At 44.2% G+C, this 25003-nt stretch overlaps 1 protein-coding gene across 4 annotated transcripts in view; it reads right to left on the reverse strand.

Annotated features, from left to right (window-relative positions):
* LOC110489921 (POU domain, class 6, transcription factor 2) overlaps positions 1-25003 on the reverse strand; it is a 90054-nt gene that overhangs the window by 37430 nt on the left and 27621 nt on the right. For all 4 annotated transcript variants that reach the window (XM_021562935.2, XM_036944215.1, XM_021562934.2 and 1 more), the window contains one exon: positions 8748-9085. In XM_021562935.2, coding sequence (XP_021418610.2) covers positions 8748-9085 — 338 coding nt within the window. The remainder of the gene's footprint in view (positions 1-8747; positions 9086-25003) is intronic.

Consider the following 25003-nt stretch of genomic DNA (forward strand, 5'->3'; position numbering starts at 1 on the left):
AATAAATTATTCTCTCTACTATTATTCTGACATTTTACCTAAGACAGGGAATTTTTACTTACTTAAATGTCAGGAATTGTGAAAAACTGAATTTAAATGTATTTGGCAAAGGTGTATGTAAACTTCCGACTTCAACTGTGTAATGCAGAATTCCCTCCTTTGAAAGGGTTTCCACATACTTTTGTATATATAGAGTATGTTTAGTGACTCGGCCAGATCAGGGTCAGTAGGGATGACCATGGATGTTCTCTTTATGTGTGCGAATGTGACCATTTTCCTGTCCTGCTAAGCATTCAAAATGTAACAAGTACTTTTGGGTGCCAAGGAAAATGTATGAGGTAAAAAGTGCATTCTTTTCTTTAGGAATGTAAAAGTAAAAGTAGTCAAAAATATGAATAGTAAACTACAGTACAGATACCCCAAAATAACTACTTAATTATTTTACACCACTGCCTGCTTGTTACATCCCTAATTCAAGAATGGCAGTAATTGCAAAATTCCGGGAACTTAAAATAAATTCACAGGTTTTCCATAAATCCTGGTTGGAGGATTCCGAATTTCCTGCTTATTCTCTCCTGATTCCAAGTATAATTGTTTTTTAGAAAATATAGTAAACATGAATATGCTTATTTTTGGGACTTATCCCAAATGTCTTTGGCCTGAAGTCTGAATATTTCCTTGGCCCTAATCCCTCTCATTTGAAGTAAATAAAAGTAGCAGTGCTGTCATGGCCAGGCTGTTTCCCTCATCTGGCTCCCCTTATGCAGTATAATTATTCATATGGAAAATGTGGCGCTGTCTGTTGATGGGCAACAGTCTTATTTTCTGCTTCAGTCAACAGTGCACATTTGTATTTCTAAATTGTGGTGGTGGTGCGCAGGTCGTTACGTAAGGCAATTTTCTGCCTTCTTAAGAGCCGGATCCCCTGTGCATTAATGAGACTACCTCCCTCCACCCCCTCCCAACCTGAGCAGCTAAAGGATCCCGACTACTCACAGGGCCCTACTTCTAGCACTAGACGGCAGTGACGGCACTACACATGAGCCTTCTTCATTCGACAGAACCCAGCAGCACAATTACACACAAGTTTATAAAAAGTAGTAATATTTGTAAACAACAAATTCATCTGATGTGGTGCTTTATGAAATTTGATATCAATTCTGCCGTATTTAATTCATTAGTAGTTAATTGCGATATGACCATATGACAGTGGTGTGTGTATTAAGCCTATGACTTCTAACACTGTATTTTGTTCACTACAGAATATTCGATTTTCTCATGAGATTTCTGAGACGCAAATGGACAATTTCGTAGACTTAAGTCAGTCCGGAAAATGGAAATCACGGGTACATTTAAGCATGCTAGGGGCATGTCATTTTAATTTAGATATAATACACGGTGGAATTGTCAGGGGCTGCAGGCGCGTACCTGATCTGGAAAATCAATGAATCGACGTGGAAGAGCCCTTTAATACACATGTTAATATAATGGGAATAACACCAGAAAGAGAGGAAAGGGGCAGATTGGAGGATTCTGATTCTAACAGCGGTTGACAAAGGAAAAAGTGCGCTGCAGCGGAAGACAGTGACACGGGTGTTTGAAGGAGCCTCAGCTGGAGACAAAAGCAGTTGAGATGGGCTGGAGACCGACTGAGGGGAGGGAGGGAGGGAGGGAGGGAGGGAGGGAGGGAGGGAGGGAGGGAGGGAGGGAGGTAGGGAGGAAGTGCAGACAGCCAGGCCCCTGAAAGCCTGTTGTGGTTGGCAGGTGCTGACCTTGGTGACGATGGGTTTTCACGAGAGGGCTCTAATGAAGCCTGATTGCCAGGGACTGCTGACGGGGAGTCAGGAGCGGAGGGGAGAGAAGAAGGGAGAAGGAAGAAGGAGCGAGAAAAGGATATGGAGAGAGAGGGCTCAGGTAATTGCAGCACTTGTGGGTCTGAGGCCCCGCGGCCCTGTGATGTCGGGGTCCACTGAGGAAGAGAGAGAGAGAGAAAGAGATTTTGATGGTAAATTGTGGAGAGCTGGGACAAGAGGGAGGCAGGGAGAGAGCAGGGCTCTGGGGTGTAATTACCCCAGTGAGTTTGTGGGATGGTGGGAAAGAGAAGAGTGGACAGGCCCAGTGTGGAGCTCTGACAGGGACGGAGGAGAGGAAAGCAGAGGACTGCAGGGGGGAGGCCAGACACACGGCAGGAAGCTGACGAAGGGATAGAGGATGGAGGATAGAGACAGGACATACTGTAAGCCCTGAAACCACAGAGCTAGACACCGCTAGACACTACGCCAAGGTCAAGGGCTATTAGTGAACACACAACACATAGTGTGTGACAGGACAGCCCAGACCAAGACAAAAGATAGTGTTAGGCTGGAAAATACAAGATACTGTACATGAGCCTCTGGAAGTTGTTGCTCAACAAGAAACAGCAGATAATGTTCAGGCAGACTGCGCATTGGAGCTAACCAACCAGACAGTTTGTGCAAAGAGATATTCTTGTTTCTATTGAAAAGCAGGAACGGGGAGGAAGGACAAATGAGAACTCAGAAAAATATACAAATAAAACAAGAATGGAAGAGAATGATAACATGTGGAAGAATGCATGTATGTACTTCGTGACCCTGCACATCTATGTACTGGTACCCCTTGTACATAGACAAGTTATCATTATTCAATGTGTATCTATTATTACTTTTGTTATTACGTGTTTTACTTTTCTATTATTATGTGTGTGTGTGTGTGTGTGTGTACATGCAAACAACATCTGTGTGTATACATGTGTGTGTGTGTGTGCTAGCTCCAGTGGATGGCACACAGGGGTCACGAGGACCCGGGCTCAGCGAATTGAATAAGAGAGAGTTGATGGGCTGGCCTAAGCCTCCCGCTGCCGCCGGATCAGTATGTAGCAGCCTCTCTCTCCCTCTTCTGCCTCTCCCTGCCGGGGCCGATGTAACTCAGTGGACTGGCAAATTACACCAGACCTACAGCTGTAGCCCGACATTATGATTAATTTGATCAGTAATTTCTCCTGTTTTTCATTTTAATCGCTGTGACTATTCTGCTGTGGCAGGTCTTTCAGATCTAATTAAGATCAATTCCGCTGTAACAGACTTGGCGAGCGCCCCGCAACCCGTCAAATCCCTGAGCTCTGCTGGGCGTGGAGAAAACCTACGCCTCTAATCAATCAACTTCCAGAAAATTCAGCCCGGGCTGCAGCAATCAGCCTATTAACACACTTAAGCAAATTTCATAATCTCCCTCCCTGTCTATTTGTCATCACTGTGGAGGGAGGCTGAGGCCATTGCCTGTGACTTCCTGGAACTCAGCATGCTGGAGAGGGGTGGGAGAGGTAGCAGCATAGTGGAGGCTTCTGTGGTGGAGACACACTGAGGAGTGGGGAGAGTGAAACTCACGTTAAACTGTGGAGAGTCCACCAATAACCTTAGGGCTGCTAGGCTGCTCTACTGAAACAAAAACAAGGGAGCCTTGTCTCAACGCAACCGTTTTGTTTTTCTTCATCCACTGTAATGTGGATATTGGTAAGCCAGTGGATATTTGTGCTGCCCTCGCCATACAAAGGCCGTTTTCACAGTGGCGATAGCAAAGGGTTATTTTCGAGAAGTTCTCGAGAGGTATTGATTCTCGAGAGAGTAAACTTGCGAAATTATCTGTATATATTGTATATATTTTTGTGGTGTTGTTGCCTGATTTGGATGTCATTTTGGCATTAATACGTGTCACATATCAGTTTGAAAACAATGTAAAAACGTAGTTAATAAAGCCGCATACAAACATGGGCTCTTTTTTGCTTTCTTCAGTAAGGCAGCTCCAAAATGCAGGTGTTTCAGCCTAGCTCAGTGCTTTCTCTGGTGGTGGGGCAGCCAATGGGAAAATACGGAGCATAGGGGTTGGTAATGTTCTCTGGTTGCGCCGTGATTGGCTCAGGGTTCTGTCACTTATGGGGACACCACGTCACCGCAAAATCTACAGGGAGAGCTCGAAAAATCAGGCCCCTTGGGTGCTGCCATTGATTTACGTTAGAAGTGCCCATCCAAGCAGGCTCAGGGTCATTGGTCATTACAGATAAAATGACGTCACATCACGAAACATCTCCATTAGCTTTGATTGGACTGATCATGTCAACATTATACTTTCAAAATCTTACCCAACAAGCTAGGCAAGCAGTCATCATCATGAATCAAGTCAACAATCTACTGGCAAATCATTTCCAATCCTTGTCATATGAAGAGAAATTATAGATAAAACACATCGGTGCTCATAGGCCATTGGACATAAACATTACACAACAAGTTGGAAATCTCAAATTCAAGAATGAGTTTGGAAAGAATCAGTAGCCAACTGCAAGCGTTGCAAAACAATCACTAGCCTGCTATTCAGTGGAGAGAGTGTGTGGTCCAAGTCAGGGTTTAAGAGTCTCTTTTCCAAGCTTAAAAGGATAAACATTCATATGCAACACCATACGCCAGAAAAGTCTGAATACATTGGCCATGTTGTCAATCCTGCATGACTTCTGCCGCGTTCAAAACAACTGGAAACTCTGAACTGGGAATTCTCAGACTTCAGTAGGTTAAAAAAAACAGGGAATTCTGAAAAAAAAAAAGGAGCTCCGATTGGGAAAACACATTTTGAACGGTCATCCAACTCTGAATTCCAAGTCGGGATCTCTGGCCTCTTTCTAGAGCTCCGACCTGAAGATCACTGACGTCATGATTCGACCTTGTTTCTTTCCGAGTTTCCAGTTGTCATGAAAGCACCATAAATCCAGAGAATGGCAGACTTTGATGACAAAGTTAGATGACAAAATTTGCTCATAAGAAGCACCGCCTCGCCACTTTCCTGTTCAAGTGAGCACAACAAAACTCTTGTATGCTGCTGCATAAATTATGTAATATGCCAGGGAGATATGTACAGTATACTGTAGCTAAGAAAGTAATACTAAGTGTATGTTGTGTAGTAAGTTGTTAGTAGCCCATGTGCCTCACCCTAATAATTTGGTCCCTTTCCCCCTCATAATTTAGCCTACTGTTCTGACGTGGTGGTGCACATGTAGCCTGTTTTAGAGAAATGTAATCAATCATTGAGTAATGTAAGTGCTTTCATTATCGGCCCCTTTTTTTTAAGGTTAGGCTTAAGTTTAGGCATTAACTCAACATTTTAAGGTTAGGCTTAAGTTTAAGGTTAGGGTAAGCATCTGCGTTCAGTGCCAAAGATTGCATGTTTGAATCCAGCAATAGAAAGTTGTTTTGAGACTTTTGTTTTAACCCTTACGTTAATCATTCTGAGTTAATGCCTAACCTTAACACTTCGAAGTTAATGCCTAAACTTAAGCCTAACCTTATGACATTTGAGAAACATGGATGAATGTATGCATGAAGAGTTGCTTGCTTAATGTTAGCTAGTAGCTAGCTAGCTAGTGGAATAGTTTGCAATAGTTAGCCTCCTGGCTAGTGGCTACTGTGACATTTACGGTACTTTTGAGCTGCGAAGCAAGAACGCCAAACAAACCCTTTCTCGGCTTGTGACATTCCTGTTGCTAATGTGAATTGAAAAGTGTTTGTACATACACTATATATACAAAAGTATGTGGACACCCCTTCAAATTAGTGGATTCGGCTATTTCAGCCACACCCATTGCTGACAGGTGTATACAATCATGCACACAGCCATGCAATCTCCATATACAATTGGCAATAGAATATTACATTGGCAATAGAATGGCCTGTACTGAAGAGCTCAGTGACTTTCAGCGTGGCACCGTCATAAGATTCCACCTTTCCAATAAGTAAGTTCATTACATTTCCGCCCTGCTAAGCTGCCCCGGCCAACTGTATGTGCTGTTATTGTGAACATCTAGGAGCAACAATGGCTCAGCCGCGACGTGGTAGGCCACACAAGCTCACAGAACGGGACAGCGGAGTGCTGAAGCGCGTAAAAATCGTCTGTTCTCGGTTGCAACACTCACTACCGAGTTCCAAACTGCCTCTGGAAGCAACGTCAGCACAATAACTGTTCGTCTGGAGCTTCATGAAATGGGTTTCCATGGTCGAGCAGCCACACGCAATGCCAAGCGTCGGCTGGAGTGGTATAAAGCTCACCGATATTGGACTCTGGAGCACACTTCAGGGAAAGGGGGATAACTAGTCAGTTGTACAACTGAAATGTGTTTTCTGCATTTAACCCAACCAGAGAGGTGCGGGGTGCTTCCTTAATCAACATCCACATCTTCAGCACCCGGGGAACATTGGGTTAACTGACTTGCTCTGAGGCAGAACAACAGATTTTTACCTTGTCAGCTCAGGGATTTCAATCCATTAACTTTTTGTTCACTGGCCCAACTCTCTAAGCACTAGGCTACCTCACCATCTGACAATCTGAGAGACGAATTTGGGTTTGGTGGATGCTAGGAGAATGTTACCTGCCTGAATGCATAGTGCCAACTGTAAAGTTTGGTGGAGGAGGAATAATGCTCTGGGGCTGTTTTTCGTGGTTGGGCTAGGCCCCTTAGCTCCAGTGAAGGGAAATCTTACAGCATACAGTTAAATTCTAGACGATTCTCTGCTTCCAACTTTGTGGGAACAGTTTGAAGAAGGCCCTTTCCTGTTTCAGCATGACAATGCCCCTGTGTACAAAGCGAGGTCCATACAGAAATGGTTTGTCTAGATCGGTGTGGAAGAACTTGACTGGCCTGCAAGAGCCCTGACCTCAACCCCCTCGAACATCTTTGGGATGAATTGGAACACCGACTATGAGCCAGGCCTAATCGCCCAACATCAGTCCCCGACCTCACTAATGCTTTGTAGCTGAATGGAAGCAAGTCCCCTCAGCAATGTTCCAACATCTAGCGGGAAAGCCTCCCAGAAGAGTGGAGGCTGTTATAGCAGCGAAGGGGAGACCAACTCCATATTAATTCCCATGATTTTGGAATGAGATATTTTGGTCATGTAGTGTATTATGTCAATTGAGATTTTGGTCCTGATAACTCTATTCAGTGAGAATCAGCTCACAGACATCTAGAGCTGTTGATTCTATTCACCTCCCAGTGGTGAACAATTAGGAGAGTAATCGTCTCCTAATGAATGTTTGTCTATCTGACAAGCCCTCTGGTTATTAAAACTAATGGCTGTGGTTATTAAAACAAATGGTTGAATGGCTGAGTGGTCATGTGTGTGTGAATAATAATAAGGAGATGAAATGAGAGCTGTTATCTTTGCTAGAGTGCATCTCAAATGGCACCCTATTCCCTATATAGTGTCCTACTTTAAAACCAGAGCCTTATGAAAAAGCAGTGCAGTAAATAGGGAGCCATTTGGGATGCAGCCCTTGCACGCACGCACGCACACACACACACACACACACACACACACACACACACACACACACACACACACACACACACACACACACACACACACACACACACACACACACACACAAGATGGAGGGTGAAGATCTATCTCCATCTATCGATCTGTCTGTCTGTCTGTCTGTCTGTCTGTCTGTCTGTCTGTCTGTGTTTCTATGTTTCTATGTTTCTATCCCTGGATTAGAGTGTCTGCTAAGTGACTAAAATGTAAATGTATCTCTAGTCATCATAATCAGGATCTCAGTTTCTTAATCTAATAGTAAGGATGAGGTCTGGTGGTGAAACTAGTGGATTTCATTATAGTACAAATAGATTATGATTGCTCCTTAATTGTGCTAGTAAACAGAGGAGAATTATATTTATTGCTCTCTGTAGCTCTGCTTTCTAGACCTAAAATTATTTTAAAAAATGAAAGAATATTCAAAGAAGACATAGGGAAGCTTTGCTTGATTGTAATGCACATCAGAACACTTATGTACTCCAGAAAAGAAGGTTATTACTGCAAGGCTTTGGCCCTTATGCTGGCTGTGTCTGAGTGGACCAGTACTGTGGGTTTGTCCCAAATAGCACCCTATTGCCTATATACTTTTGACCAGAGCCCTATGGGGGGAATGGATGGAATAGGGTGCCATTTGGGATGCACAGCCGATGACTGTGCTAGACTGTGGTTATAGTATATGGTTGGTGTCTAGGTCTGGGAGGCAGGCAGAAGCTAGCCAGCTTTTGGAGGCCATTAAATGCGGGGGTCTGTTTTTCCTGCTGAGTCTCACTGGGCCGTGACAGGGCCGGAGAGGGGTGCAAGGGGGAAACAAATGGCCGTACTCATCCTGGCCATAAAGAAGGGTGCAGCGCCACAACCCAATAAAGGCCTGACGCTGATGAATGTGGCCAGGGAGAAGGAGGCGACCCTGGCCGAGCTCCACCAGAAATGAAACCACAGGGATATAAAATAGGTTATTATCGTCGCACACTGACAGCCAGACGGACAGAAGGGGGCCGAGATGGATGGACAGACAAACTGACGGAAAAAGGAGGTTGGATGAGGGAAGGGCAGCTAAGATAAAAAGACTGATAAACAGTACCTAGACAAACAGGGTCTAATGAGTAGTCATCAACATTGTGTTATGTCAAGATTGGCCTTCGTCTCTCCACAATACACCCCACAACACCATTTCATCACAATACCACCACTAGTAAGACTATTCGAACACACATCCACTGGCTGAAGTTTTTGCATGAGGGCGTCAAAGACGCAGCAGCAATAGGAAGTAGGCCTATGTAAGCTACAACTCTTGCAACTTGGATAACACAAGTTAAAGATCCTTTTGGGATTAACACAGTGGCATACAGTAACAGGGTAGTGTGAGCTCACCTGCAGTGGCATGGGCGGTGTGACGGGCGAGGGCAGGCTTCGGGCCGGTGATTGGTTCTGCCTGAGCGGCGGAGACAGCGGGGGTTGGCCCGAGCCGGTCATGGAGGTGGTGGAGGAGGCGGAGCCAGGGGAGGGGACCGAGACGGAGGACAGCTGTAGGCTGGGCGAGGTCATGTGACCCCGCGACGACAGCTGGTTGTGGACGTGGCTGTGGGAGTGCTGATGCTGCTGATGGTGTTGCTGTTGTTGGTGATGGTGCTGTTGTTGCTGCTGGTGGTGCTGTTGTATCTGTTGAAGCTGCTGCAGGTGCTGAAGCTGGGAGTTCAGGGATGAGGTAGCTGGTGAAGGAAGAGGAGCAGAACATCAAATTGATATCATCACTACTGTATCTTAAACCATTCACTCAAAAGTGTTTGTAACACATTCATGTGTAATCATGAAAACCAGCAGTCGGGGTATCACACCTAACAATAGATAGACAATAGGTCGAGGTGTGGGAATATCAATGTAAATGGTCCAGTCTCACAACAAAGTCCAGTAACATTGTAACCTCTACCACGGAGTTCCAGAAGAACCTGACTTCAGTAGTTAGACGACAAAGCTATCCACATGAACGGATATAATTGGCGTCTCTGGAGAGGAGCGCTTCATTTTCACTCGGAGGATGTCACAATCTCGCGTTTAATTGCGGGAAAATCTCCCGAAGAAGAGTCATTCGTCTTGAACGGCACGTCTGAAGAAATCATACCGTTATCCTCCTCTCTGGATTTAAACGCTAATGAAACCGGATGCACTTCTCTCACCGTTTCCGTGACACACAGCCAGAGATGGACAGACACATTCGTGTGTACATCAACACGGACGCAGCCACGAGGTTCTTAGAATATGCCATATGTCTACGTATCCAGCTCTTCATATATAATACAGTGCGTGGTGGTGCATTTCACAAATGCTCAACCATTGACTCAGAGAATCATTGGTTCTTATTTTTTTATATATTTTTTTACAAAACCCTAAGTGACTGTATGAGTGACTGTTTTGACCTAAGGCATACAGCATTTCACCCTTATAATCACTCAGCGGGCAGTATAAAGAGAGTGACACAAGACCAAGTCATTTCTAATGGCAACCCAAATATTTGATCAAGACGTCAAATTTCCCCCTGACCTTTACCAGTTCTCTAGTAAAAAAAAAGACCAGGTTCTGAGACCATTATTTGACTGTGAATCTGCTTGACTTTTCTCCTTGAGAAGAGGGTACTGGCGGTGCGGTGAACGACAGGCACCATACAAAAGATCCGATAGACATTCAGAGGGCTCTTGTTACCATTGGTCTGCCCCCAGCCTAACACTTGGTGGTGTTCTTGCCAGTCCTGGGACTGCATGTGAGTGTACTACAGTATCTTGCAAAAGCACTATTACCTACTTTCGGTATGTTAAGAATGCTATTTTAAGCCGTACAATATCGATATAACCTACAGTGGCCAGGCTACCGCAACGGAGTCCTCTTTCAGCCTTTAAAACAATGAGAGGTCTCGAGAAATGGAGGGAATAACAATAGATCAATGGCAGAAAAGAGAGTGTTGGCTGGCGTTTGATAACACAGCAGAGCATTTGTGAATAGAGGGGTAGACCAGCTTGTATACATACTGAATCAATGCGCTTCAATAATTAAACCAACGGCTGTTTCATAGCGAGATGAATTAATAAAACATGAGGGCAGACATTTCTTTGATTAGTCCGGTCGCTCTGGGTTCTGGAGAGGCACATGCGAGCATTTGATCAAGACCTCCCTCTTTTCCTCGGCTCTAAGTAGCAGAAGAAGAATCCCAGTGAAGAAAGCAAGTGGCTGTGTCCCAAATGGCACCCTATTCCCTATATAGCGCACTAGTTTTGACCGGAGCCCTATCAGGCCCTGCTCAAGAGTGGTGCACTATAAAGGGAATAGTGTGTCATTTGGGATGTGGGCCAGTGTCTCTGTGCCAGTAAATAGCGGCAACACTTTTACATTTCTTCTACCTCCTGACACATTGACACCTCTCCCACACCCACCATGAATTATATATCATCTTTGGCTCGCTAAAGCCAAGAGTCCAATTCTCATTTGAAATGTTGGGGCAAGTTGTCCAGCAAGCTATGACAGGACTGGGCACCTCTCTTCCTGCTCGCAAGTGTACCGCAAGGAAATGTGGAGGGCGCCAGTTAAAAAGATGGAAAGGGGGAGGAATGAAAGACAGAAAGAAGGAAAAGGAGAGCGAGAGAGATAAAAAGAGATTTCTGTCAAAAATGTTTTATCTAAACCAGGGGAAGATCAAAGAGGAGTCAGAGAATTTCCTCCAGCGACGACCGTGAGGCCGAGGAGGAAAGAGAGGCAAAACAAAAGAATATGAAAAAGAAAAACAAACACAGAGGGAATATGGAAGAAGCCCCATGTGGCCTTATTATAACGGCTACACCGCAGGTAACTAACTATATTCTTTAACAGCGATGCTTTATAAATTCTGTCATCTTGTTTAGACCGTGAGGCCCACTGACCCTTCTTCCCCCTGTTGCTGGAAGAGCATTCTTCTAACAGCGGCTGTCTGATTGCTTTGGCTGACCTCATAATCTAGCATCCCTGTGTCCACTAATTGTTCGTGCTACCTCCTCAAGCAGACAGTGGATGGAGGAGGAGGAGAAATGGAGGTTCGGAGAAGATGGAGACAAGGGCAAAAGGCTGCTGGGATCCTATGGAGCTCATTATGTGTTCTTCACTCTCATGGCGGCACGTTCACCAATCCTGGCACAGTGTTCAAGTGGCCCTCTCACTTACAGGCACCATGCATAGGGGTACAGGATAAAGGAGCCCAAACTAGCAAGCCTCTGATAATCATGATATTAAGAATAAGCCACAACACAGACAAAATACTGAAAAAACATGCCAGCTGAAGAAATGAAGTTAAATGTTCATTAGATGTGTATTATTGTAAGTTGTAATCTACTGTATACTGTAGCACTTTTGGACCATAAGAGGTCCCAGTAGGTGGTAGATGAAATACCTCAAACAAGATACAGTGACTCTCTCTCGATACAGTGACTCTCTCTCGACACAGAGGAGTGGGAGTCATATGACCCAGGATACTGTAGGCCAGGGGTGATACTGTAGGCCGGGAGGGGGGGGGGGGGGGGGGGGGGGGGCGCATTTGTCCTTCAACGAGGTCCGGAGGGCCGCACTGACAATTGGTTATACTTCCTCTCCGTCCAATTAGGCTAAGCAAAACTCCCTATGTAGCTTTCATTTCGGTGATTATTAGCGAGCTGTACACAGTCAAGAAACTGTATTTCAAATCAAATGTATTTGTCACATTCGCCGATGACAACAGTGAAATGCATACTTACATGCCCTTAACTAACAATGCAGTTTTAAGAAAATACCCCCCAAAAAGTAAGAGATAAGAATAACAAATAATTAAAGAGCAGCAGTAAATAACAATAGCGGGGCTATATACAGGGGGTGTCGAGGTAAGAGGTAATTATGTGCATGTAGGTAGAGTTATTAAAGTGGCTATGCATAGATAATAACAGAGAGTAGCAGCAGCGAGGGGGGGGGGGGGGGGGGGGGGGGGGGGCAATGCAAATAGTCTGGGTAGCCATTTGATTAGCTGTTCAGGAGTCTTATGGCTTGGGGGTATGCCGTTTTGATTTGGTTTCAATCAATACAAAGTATATTGAGTTTGTTTTTAGGTATTTTTTTTTAAACTCAAACCACCCGTGAGCCGGATCCCATTTGTTTGACACCCCTACTGTAGGCTCTTGTCAACTTTGTTTCAGTGTGGATGGTGCCACTGTAGAAATGAACTGTCGTCTTTGACTGCTGCAGCCCTGACTCTGTGAAGTACAAAGCGAGACTGATTGTCAAAGGTCGCGAGGCTAGGTCAAAACCGGCTCGTACGTCAAACAAAATGCTATTTCTGTTTCCTGTGTCGCTCAGGAGAGGATGAGAGAGAGAAGCAGCCACCTCTCTCATTACAACAGACCCCTCTCTGGTCCCTGCCCCATTACTGCAGTTCTCTCTCTGGGCTTGATTTGGCCTCTGTCCTTTTCTCCTCGGTGTTAACAACAGCTCACCTCTGTGTTTGTGTGTTTGTGTGTGTGTGAGTGTGTGAGCGTGTAATGTGCACTTGTCCATATCTGTCTATAGGATGCATATGTGTAGTAACTATTTAACTATATTATTTAACTATAGTAACTATATATAAGGTCAGGATACTAAATCATTCCATACATATAAGGAACAATAAAGACAAAAAAAATATAGATTTATAAAGAAATTACTTTTAAGGAGAAGCAAGTTAACTTACTTTTATAGCACTGCACACTATATATATGTGTGTGTGTGTGTGTGTGTGTGTGTGTGTGTGTGTGTGTGTGTGTGGTTAGGACACATGCATACGAGGTACAATATAAAATACTGTATAGAAATAATGAAAAGGCCAAGTATTTGTTATATACAGTATTGAAAGAAAGTCACCAATGGCAAAAGGTCATGTGATAATTGAAAGGAGAAGCATTCAATGTCTATATCCATGCTCATCACACTCAGCTCCCAGCAAAGGCCAGGTCAAAGCCCACATGAAAGAGACAGTTAAGAAATAAACGGATAAAAGGACATTGACTGGTCTGGTTTCAACCCACAACGTTTAGTCCATTGGTTAACTCTTTACTAAATCTCTTTCTTACATTGGATTGTGTGTATCGCACAGACAGAACGGCGAGGAGTCCAGTCAATTTAATGTTGCGTAAAGAGTTAGTTCTTCAAGTACAAAAATAAGAATATTGTAGGCTAAAACATTCAATGCAAAATGGTACAATATGTGTTCAAATGTTCGGAGGCATAAAACATCAAAAGGTCAAAAACGAATCTGAAGCGACCTTCGCTCTATCTTCACCTCTCTCCTCCCAGCATCATTAGCAGACTGCAGTAAAATAGGAGCCTGACTTCAGACTGGGTCTGAAGAGGTGCCTTCACGAAGTAAATGAAAAGATGTGTTCTGACTACTTTAGGCGGTCGTCTTAACATTGCTGTGGTTCTTGAACAAGCAAAGGGAGAGGAGATAATGAGAGGAAACAACAGACCTATTATGTCTCTGCCTCACGTCCCACTGTGGGAGGACATAAAGCACTGTCTCGAATGGTTGCTCAATGAGCCACACGGATAATTACTCCACTGGAGAGAGATGGACGAGTCGGCGGGGCACTTGGCAATTATGAACATGGACGGAGGAAGGTCATTTTTACCCCGAGGATTAAGAGGAAGCACACTCAGACTAATAAACTGGGATGTTATTTCTACCAGAAACTTCTTTTGCACATGCAGCTGTTTCCATGCAACGTTATCAAGGTGGTAAATTCGGAGGAGCACTGACTCCACAGAGAAATAGTCCATGTTATTGGTATTAGCAATATGGCGGCTCAATTTAGCATGCAGCATTAGATTTCAGTGACATGTTTCCCTTCGCCCTTTTTGAATAGATAGCGAACTAAAACGGAACATATTTTATTTTGTGTCGCGGAGGATTTCAAATTTCAGCACCAGACGTCGTGGTGTTGCGTCAAAGTAAACACTGAAACGACAGATAACGCTCACACATTGAACTAAAGGTCACACGACACATTTCAATGTCATAGGTTTCCCGAGACATCTGGGAACACAAATGTGTCTCTCCGTTTTATCATTCGGTAGCTGGGGTATACGAATCACGTTGAGAGCATGAAACATTGATTCCTGCTCCGTGGCCATGGTTAGAATGAACACAGGGCAAATAAAACCAGATAAAAGATCCAACTGTGTAAAAAAAAAATTACCTGCAGTCACTGTAGACAATATCAATGTCTCAGTGTCGCTTCGGAGGGGTTTAGACACTACAAAAATGGAAGCAGTAGAGACTGGAGTCGAATGGGCCATGTGGTTTTACAGAGTAAAACACACCGCTTGTAGGGATCCACAGATAACGCTTTCACTTTGTGATGCAAGGCAATACGAAGCTGTGTTGTGGAATTTTCACCCCAGGGGAAGGATTTGAAAGTATTTAGTATTGAGTCCTCTACATGGAGATATTAGAACACAAATAAGTCAAAAGATACAGTATAAGAGCGGACCTACTTTATCTGTGATTCACCGTAGATATTTAATTGCTATAATTGAATAGCATTTATCTGTCCATGTGAAAGGTCAAATCAAATCAAATGTTATTTGTCACGTACACATGGTTAGCAGATGTTAATGCGAGTGTAGAGAAATGATTGTGCTTCTAGTTCCAACCATGCAGTAATAACCAACGAGTAATCTAACCTAACAACTCCACAACTACTACCTTATACACACAAGTAAAGGGATAAAGAATAAGTACATAAAGATATATGAATGAGTGATGGTACAGAACGGCATAGGCAAGATGCAGTAGATGGTATAGAGTACAGTATATACATATGAGATGAGTAATGTAGGGTATATAAATATAAAGTGGCATAGTTTAAAGTGGCTAGTGATACATGTATTACATTAAGATGGCAAGATGCAGTAGATGATATAGAGTACAGTATATACATATACATATGAGATGAGTAATGTAGGGTATGTAAACATTATATTAAGTGGCATTGTTTAAAGTGGCTAGTGATACATTTTTACATCAATTCCCATCAATTTCCATTATTAAAGTGGCTGGAGTTGAGTCAGTATGTTGGCAGCAGCCACTCAATGTTAGTGGTGGCTGTTTAACAGTCTGATGGCCTTGAGATAGAAGCTGTTTATCAGTCTCTCGGTCCCTGCTTTGATGCACCTGTGCTGACCTCGCCTTCTGGATGATAGCGGGGTGAACAGGCAGTGGCTCGGGTGGTTGTTGTCCTTGATGATCTTTATGGTCTTCCTGTGACATCGGGCGGTGTAGGTGTCCTGGAGGGCAGGTAGTTTGCCCCCGGTGATGCGTTGTGCAGACCTCACTACCCTCTGGAGAGCATTACGGTTGTGGGCGGAGCAGTTGCCGTACCAGGCGGTCATACAGCCCGACAGGATGCTCTCGATTGTGCATCTGTAGACGTTTGTGAGTGCTTTTGGTGACAAGCCGAATTTCTTCAGCTTCCTGAGGTTGAAGAGGCTCTGCTGCGCCTTCTTCACAACGCTGTCTGTGTGGGTGGACCAATTCAGTTTGTCCGTGGTGTGTACGCCGAGGTCAATATCTTATATCAATACAGTAGTACAGTCAATCAAGATGGCCGAACATCCCAACTGGCTCTTTAACTACAGCTGAGGAGTGACACGGCTGATCCCAGTTGTCCTCTGAGTTGTTCTCTGTAACACCTAATCGGACATAATACTAGGCATGACTGCTTAACTCACTCATTCCTTACAGTAGGAAAACTCCCTATGAACATAGCAGGCTTCTCTCGCTCTTCAAAAGTCTGTCCCGAAGGGAGGCTCAGACAGTGGTGGAGGTGATACAGAACGTGCCACTGAACACAACAGAAGTAAATCGTCCATCTAACAGTATCTCTGCCTTTTGCCATTCTGTGGTAGATAACAGAGGAGAGTCTGGAGCCCCTGTGAAGCCTGTCGGCCCTGGCAGGCCAGGCCGGGTTATTACAGCTCGTTCACGGTCCCATCATCTGTCGTCAGACCGAGGCGGAGGACGTGAGTAAAAGCCTCATGCAAAATTTATGTTCATGCGGCTGTTTCAGTGGGTGGAAAAATCAATATTGCGGGCCCGATGCACGGAGATGACTGAGTGCTCTCTGACTGACAGTAAAAGCTGGGAGAGATTGAGGGGCAACATTTACTGCTCCCGAAATGGAGTGTAGTCGAGCTCCTCTAATAGTCTACTCAACTTAAATTAGAATTTCATTGGGGATTATTTGGATAACAGTTGTGATTGTGGGAGGTTTAAAGAAATGATGCTGTTAGAAAAGAGAGAGGAGGGAGGAAGGGAGAAATAAGAGCACACGGGTTGTTTTCAAGTCCTTCAAAAAGCATCTTTCCTTCTCAGCTTTCCGGCAGCTACATTATGGGGTTATTAAGCATTGCTTCGTTCGCCTACTCACTCCCCCTCTCCCCCACTCCCCCAGATATGAAATGATTCTAAAATAATGAAAAGACAATGTGGGGATGAGTAGGACATCATAGGCCCTTTGTTGTATGCTGCCTCGCTTACATAAGCTTTTGAAAGTGTGCCATATTACCCACAGTGCATTTGGAGAGAGGAATGCGAGAATAGAAGGAGAGAGAGAGAGAGAGGAGAGAAAGAATTCAGTGGGATGAAATAACCCCAAAACAATGGGATTTGCTCTCCATTCTTCTGCCTCCATATTCTGTCTTTAATTATTCCCTTTGGTTGTCTGTGGGAGAGTGTAAGCACTTTCGCACAGCACAACATGCCCACCAGCACAACATTGTCAGCCCCAGTGATGTGGAGACTTCTGAGTGACACAGAGCCTCTTGTGATTAGTGATGCTCTTTAATACAACACAACACAGCAGCGATATGATTGGGGGAGGGGGGGGGGGTGGTGGGGCAGATTTCAAAATGCAAAGGCAAAGATGGTGTCAGAAATATATGAGAGCTTTATGATGTAAATCACAAGCACCACTACTTGTGATACATTTCGTACCACATAAACCGAAATGAAGGCAAATACGCTGCAAAATGCAAGCATCAGAAATGTATATTTCATTACACATGCAAACAATCCAACATATTTCTTACGCAGCGTTTAACATAACCTCAGCTGTTTCCTAGAGGGATTCTTTGTGCCGGTTTAGTAGTTTCCTCCTGAATCGCATATGAGATATTTGAGGGCCCAGAACGATGTATGATGAATGAAGTAGTGCACTACTTATACGCTTATCATGCTCACTGACTAGCAACAGGTTTAGCAAAGGGCAGCAGCAGTAAATGAAATTCACCACCGGGACAATATATCATCAGAAGAAAAAAAAAAAATGCATGCACCCGAAACTTACAAGCCTTTGCCAGGTGCTTGATGGGGGAAGAGGACGGGGTAGTGGAGACGGGAAGATGGGGTTGGGGTGAGGTGCAGGCAGAAGGGGAAAGCAGAAGATTTGTTGAATCATTTCTATTTTCTTATGGGGCTGATCTGTGTCTTGTAACCATTTCACTGCAGCCGGAAAAAGGGAGCACCAGGGCTAATTTCACAGTGAGAGCTCACTGAACAAAACCCCCATTGTCGGTGGGAAAAGGTGCTAAATCTACTTTGTCACTCTGAATTACAGCCACATAATTCAGGAACCGGAGAGGAAGGGGGAGGAGAGTACAGGAGGGGTGAGCGATGTGTTTGAACAGAGACAGAAACCATCGCTTTTCTCTCTACCCTGAGATGTACTAAGTAATGCTCTCTTATGATCAGAGAGTAATGGATCTCTCTGGTCTAAACATGCCATCCTGCTCAAACACTATATAATCCATCTGTGATGTATCTGTGGTTAATCCAGAGATGGGCCCCCAGGGACCCCACCACCCCCCCAGACCTCCTGGGCTTTTGAGCTCCTCTGACACTGATACAAGCTCCCCTGTCTTAGCCTTGAGACACCAAACCTATTAATTAAGGCAATTAGGCCCCGGCCAGCAATTAGTAACCACAGATAGCTTTTAGCAGCCTAGCGGACCAGCCTTCTCCCAATGGCCATGGGGTTTGTTTCAACACTATCTGCTGTCACCACAGGCTCTCTGGTTTCACAGACATGGAACTGGCGAGCCGTGGTTAATAATGACCTTAGAGTGATCTGGGCTGGACTGGATCCTTGTGACCCCCTGAGCCTTATGCTCTTTACAGAGTCGCACTTTGTTCTGCTAAGTTATTTCTATGACTTTTCAAACACGCCAGACTGTTCCCCTTTGAAATCCCTGTGTTATGCCTGTCTGGTCATTGTAGGGAATGGAAAGGATGAGTGCACAGGCTATTGATTAAAATGAGTAAATGTGGGGTGAGTGTAAGCAGTATTCATTAGTAGATAAGTCGTTTATTGATTTCCTGTTATTATTAAGTTGATGGTAGATTTGTATTGAAAAAGTGTTGGGTTGTATTGATAATCTGATATTTTTTGTATTGACAAAATTATGTATTCCAATCACGCTTGAGCTGCTTGTCCATTATGAAAGAAAGATCTATTACTTTTGAAAAGTGTTCAGTGCTGTAAGAAAGCAAAACTATATATTTCTGAATAAGTCTCAGGATTTCTGACAACAAAAAAAACATACTGAATGTTACCAATTTCAGTAACTATTTGTTTTGTAGGTATCCCTAGAGGAACATTCAGATTGAATAGCTTCTTTAAAATCCTCACTTGGTAGAAGGAAAAGAAGCCTTTCACTACTTTTCCCTCCACATTTCTAAAAACCTCTAACCCATGAAGATGAATTGTCAAACAACCCCGTGGTAAAATACACTACAGTCTCCCTGTAAAGCCTTTGCTTCAGTAAAGGTGTGTGTTTGTAATGACGTTTGGAGTTGAACTGCCTGATAAATAAAAAATTGGGCTGAATGCATACGTTCAACAACAGAGGACAGATCATTCAATAAGTCACCTTACTGAAAAATAGGAAATAAAGGACACAGCTGTGCTACTTTACACAATTCTACATTGGAGGCAATCTGTGATAACACCATGTTCATTCCAGTTCTGTCCCATAAAATGACCATTAACATTACAAGTCATGCGGAACACAGATAAATGTAAAATGTCACCCAATTCTGCCAGGCGGGAATTTCAGTTCCACAAGATTACCATCTCTGTCTGCTCTCTACCACAGCACCTTGTGTAATATTTCATTTACAATATTTCGTAAGGTAATTTTCCTATCAGTGACCATGTAAATCACAAATCAATTTTCATTTAAAATGCTCGACTACAGATTGTTCCTGAACGCGTAGGAATCGTGCCGTGGCAATCTCTGGCAGACCTTTAATGTGTGAGGGGTGCTAATCCTCTGTTAACCTTCTGGAGGGAAAATAACCAGAGTGAGAGGTAATTCTGTATATGCTAACTACCATCTGTCCGACTGTCTAGGCTCTGAGGTAATTTGCTAGAAATATTGGAAATATGGAAATGTCAAAATGTTTGAAAAACAAAATCTTTTGATGATAATAATAATAATTGTATTACCTAAAATACAAGTTCAGTATCGAAGAAGTAAAAAACATATATATTTAACACCATCCCATTTTTCATTCCATATTTGACTGAGCATGGGGCGACAGAAGGAGTCCGGCTGGTAATGTAATGTATTGTTATAGTCCAGTTGATCGAATCAGAGCTGGCTAGGGTAAAGGGAATGTGTTCCAACTTCGTAATTTTATTTAATACCAGTTGGAAAATCGCAAGTCATTTCAGGCCTCCCTGCACCACCTCTCTGTCAGAAAAGAGCATTTTACTCTTCCACACAAGACCTCTATTGTCAGCCAAAATAGCTAGGCGACAAACACTGTTACTATCGTGCAAAGCCTGTGTAGAAATACACATCACACCCTATACAGTACCTCATGTGTAGTTTTTGGGTCTATGGTTATGACACGATGTTAGCAGAATGTCTCCCTCAGTGCTCTCTCTGCAGCAGTAAGGGCACATGTCAGGGCTTGCTGTAGTGAAGCAGCCACAGCCATGTCTGATTAGCATTGTTATTACTACACTGACATCAAGAGTGCTCTCTCTCTTTGTCTCTCTCTCCCCCTCTCTCCAGTTCCCTCGCTCTCTCTCTCCCCCCCCCTCTCTCCCCTTTCTCCCTCTCTCTCGCTCACCCCTCTCTCACCCCCCCCCCCCCCCCCCTCTCTCACTTTCACCCTTTTTCTCTCTCCCTCTCTCTTAGGCTCCACCATCAACTCGCTGTCCTGCAGCACAGCTGAAAACAAACAACGACATGTGGAGGAGCTGGGATTTAGCAGGTCAATGTTGTGACCAGCAAAGCTGCGAGAGTATGCCAGACAATGGCAATTTCTTAAAGACATAAGCCGTAAATAAACTGTATACACCTGAAAGAATAAATAGCATTCCTCGTATTACTTGATCCTATGCATGATGTTGCAATACAACCGCAAATTGAGGACAAACGTTTTGAAATAATGTAACATTTGGAGGTGAAATTGAATTACACCTCTGCTTCAAAAACTAACATGTAGGTTTAAATAGTACGTCTCAAGGGATAGGTGTATGCGTGTGTGTACGAGTGTTCGCCTGCTTGAGTGAAAACAAGGGTGTTTGATTCTAACCTTTTGAACACTGCTCTGGCTCATTCTGATTGGTGAGTTATTTTCTTTCCCTGAACTGTCACACAGGCAGTCGCCCCCCACGTTTCCCAAACAATAAACTAGTGGCAGCTGATATCAATGGCAGAGATGAGAACCCAGGCGTCATATCTGCTGGGATTGCCTGGGCGAACCTGCCTCAGTCTGCTCTTCATCTTCAACAGCACCTCTCACTCTCAATTATTTGGCTGCTGTCACAACAAATCAATCAAATTATCGCTCCAGGACAGTGTATGCAGCTGCTCCTTATGGCGTCGCTAGTTGCATTACCTTTGAAATGTATGAGGTCTACATTTTATCACTGTTATTTATTTAAATGCCACTCCCTCCCCTGCGAGTCACCTTACAACCGCAGCAAAGTTGAATCATTAAAGGAACGCCGTGGAATACACACTGGTGGAGGACGCTTCCAATTAAACAGGAGACGGGCTGGGATCGTTTCTATTGTGATGAGATAGGGAGAGGGGTGTTGATCTAGGGTGCGTATGAGAGGACCTGGCGGTAATAAAGTCTCACAATTCTGTCTGATATTATAATAATCCATCCTGATCCACTATGAATTTGACAAACACTTACAAAGCTGCTATATGTAACTTTATGGGCGATCCGACCAAATCTACATTGAAATGTGGGTTATAAATCTGTCATTCTCATTGAAAGCAAGACTAAGAAGTGGTGGATCTGTTCTATGTATGCTATTTCTATGCTTCCCTTCTTAAGTTTAGTTTTTGCAAACTGTGGCAGTATTTTCTCCAAACACCGGCTTTGAGGGCATTATTACTTTTATACAACGGTTTACCAATATATTCAAATAATGATTGATATATTTTCATTAAAAACGTTATTTTGATTAATTTATTCATACTATTCCATCCTTCCACAAGATATAATCCCGAAACAAATCTAGCGTTGCAAGAGATGTGACCCAGTCATTTTTTTGTTTTTTTTGTTCTGTATCTATGGACGCGACCCAGTCATTCAGTCTTTTCTTTCTGTATCTAAGGACGGGACCCAATCGTTCGTTGGACCCCAAGTCCCATACTGGCTGGCAACGTTCTTATCTTTGCTTGCTAGCTTGCCAACTACGGCAAATTTACAGTCACATTGTCACGTTCTGACCTTAGTTCCTTTGTTTTGTCTTTGTTTTAGTATCGCCGCCCCAAGGCAGAGCTGGAGGCAGCGAAAGCCGAGAGGCGGAGTTATGAGGAGGCAGCACGGCAGCGCGGCTGGAAGCCCGAGAGGCAGCCCCAAAAATGTATTTGGGGGGAGGCACACGGGGAGTGTGGCGAAGTCAGGTAGGAGACCTGCGCCAACTCCGCATGCTTACCGTGGATTTCCACACGCTAGCTGCGGAGGGTGCCTGGAACCAGTGCTGTTCGGCATGTTCCTGCACGGATTATCGGAGGAAGTAAAGGACAAGCTTGCAGCCCAGGAACTACCGGTGGATCTCGTCTCACTCATCGCCTTAACCATCCGGATCGATGGACGGGAACGTAGGAGGGAAAGGAGGTCTGATTGTAGTCCCAATCGCTCACTCAAGGATCCCACCTTGCATCTGATGAACTCCGGAAGTCCCCGGCGTCTACGTCCCCGAGAGGAGCCAAGCTTACCCGAGTTCCTCCATGAGCCTCCGAAGAGTGCCGATTTACCTCGGCAGAGCCAATGCAGCTCGGCAGGGCTAGGCTGTCTCCAGCCGAACGCGTATGCAGACTTAACACCCATAGTTGTCTGTATTGCGGGACTGGCAGTCATTAGGTGTCTACCTGTCCCTTAAGAGACCTAGCTCATTTGTAGGAATGAGGACTCTTATGGGTCTTAAGGATAATTTTGCATCTCCCCCTACTCGCCCCCCTCTCCATGCCACCCTGCTGTGGGGCGACCAGTCCAAGTCTTTCCAGATACTCATCGACTTGGGGTCCAATATGAGTCTTATGGATTTTACCGGGACGTCTGTTTCACCTGTCTTTGTGCTTGTCTCTTCCCCATTATCCCCTGTGTATTTATACCTGAGTTCTCTGTTTGTATGTTGCCAGTTCATTTTGTTTCGTCAAGCCTACCAGCGTTTTTTCCCCCTCTGTTCCTGTCTCTTGTTTGTTCCCTGTTTTTCCCAGTTGTGACCTTTTCTGCCCGCCCTGAGAATGCCTGCCATCCTGTAGCTTTGCCCCACTACTCTGGATTACCGACCTCTGCCTGACCTGACCCTGAGCCTGCCTGCCGTCCTGTACCTTTGGCCCACTACTCTGGATTATTGACCCCTGCCTGCTTGGACCTGTTATTTGCCTGCCCCTGTTACTGTAATAAACATTGTTACTTCGACACAGTCTGCATTTGGGTCATGCTTGAAACGTGATAGTTTCACCTTTTTTCAATTGACCTTTTTTTGTATATATCCATAAAAAATGATGCCAGCTGATTAGGGATTTCGACTGGCTGAGAAGCGCTGCCTGTCTGTCTCAACCGGTTCATTACTATTGGACAACAGGAGATTCAACATTGAAACAATGTTGCAAATGTCGGAGAGACAGACAGCAACATTTATACAAATCTCCATTGATTAATAACTAAATCTCAAAGTAGTGTGAGATTATAGTGGAGATCAAGTTTATAATTTGCTTGGCTGGGCTGATGAGACAGTGCAGTGCAGTGCAGTCAGATGGAACAGAGTAAACAAGCATTTCAACGTCATAGATTACTTAAATGTAACCTTTATTTAATTAGGAAAGTCAGTTAAGAACAAATTCTTATTTACAATGACGACCTACCCTGGTCAAACCTGGACAACTCTGTACCACCCTATGGGACTCCCCAATCATGTCTGTTTGTGATACTGCCTGGATTTGAACCAGGGTGCCTGTAGTGACCAGGGTATCTGTAGCGACACATTGCAACTGAGATGCAGTGCCTTAGACCGCTGCGCCATTCGGGAGCCCAATTTAGCCGGTGGCAACTTGTGGAATAGACACCGGCTGGAATGTGGTTTTAACCAATCAGCATTAAGGATTAGACCCTCGTTGTATTATGATTTTCTACATTGCTTGTTTTGTCACATAAACTGAAATTAGGTGAACTATTATACGTTTTGCATAGCTCATCTTTACCACCATGACAGTCTGCTGTAATGTTAGTTATTCTTAGGATTCTCAACATTAACATTTTTATGTAAGACAGAGCTTTTTATTTGCTGCCAAGTACGCACACATGCAAATGTGCGTACGCGCACACACACACACACACATTGTGTGACAGTATAGTTCAAACAAAGTGGCATGTTTGAAATGCACCAATGGTGGAATGGGGTGAGGAAAAGGGTATAGACAGGCATTCACTTTAAATCGCATGGTTCCTGGGAGCTGTGGTGCTGTGGTGAGCTAATCTCCTAAAAGAGCGGTGGCGTACCCCCACCTGCATTCAGCTGAGCGGGAGAGATGGAGTCTGACATGAACTAACTAGTGCACCCCTTTGGTGTTGTAATGAGCAGAGTGATTTCCATAATTTGTGTCATGTTAACACCCACTCACAACATGAAAACGGTAGCGATAGTGTTTGAGCGTTTTCATCAAACCATGGAGGAGACATGCCTTTGATTGCTACTGACACGTCTTCTCATTAGGCGGTACCGCTAGGTGAGTGGGATGCACAGCGTTTATCTACCTGGATCCCCGAGTGCCGTTTCAAGTGAGGGGAACAATACTCTCACCTCACCATTGGAACGGTGGTCTCTGATGTCATGTGCGCGGTGCCTGGTGCCTGGGCTGAGAAAAAATAAGGACGGGATACGCTTATTAATAAGAAAGGGCTTTGTTTGGTTGAATTGAGTCTTGAATTAGTGTCGAGTCAGTCATAGAGAAAAGAAACAGGCGAATGATGTTTCATTTATTTCCCTCCATTGAGCATTACAATTCTGCTTCTTTGATACTTTACAACTTACAATACAAGGAAGGCAATCTTGCATGGCCAATTACTGTAG

Source organism: Oncorhynchus mykiss, chromosome 15 (genome assembly GCF_013265735.2).
Source record: "Oncorhynchus mykiss isolate Arlee chromosome 15, USDA_OmykA_1.1, whole genome shotgun sequence".
NCBI classification, from domain to species: domain Eukaryota; kingdom Metazoa; phylum Chordata; class Actinopteri; order Salmoniformes; family Salmonidae; genus Oncorhynchus; species Oncorhynchus mykiss.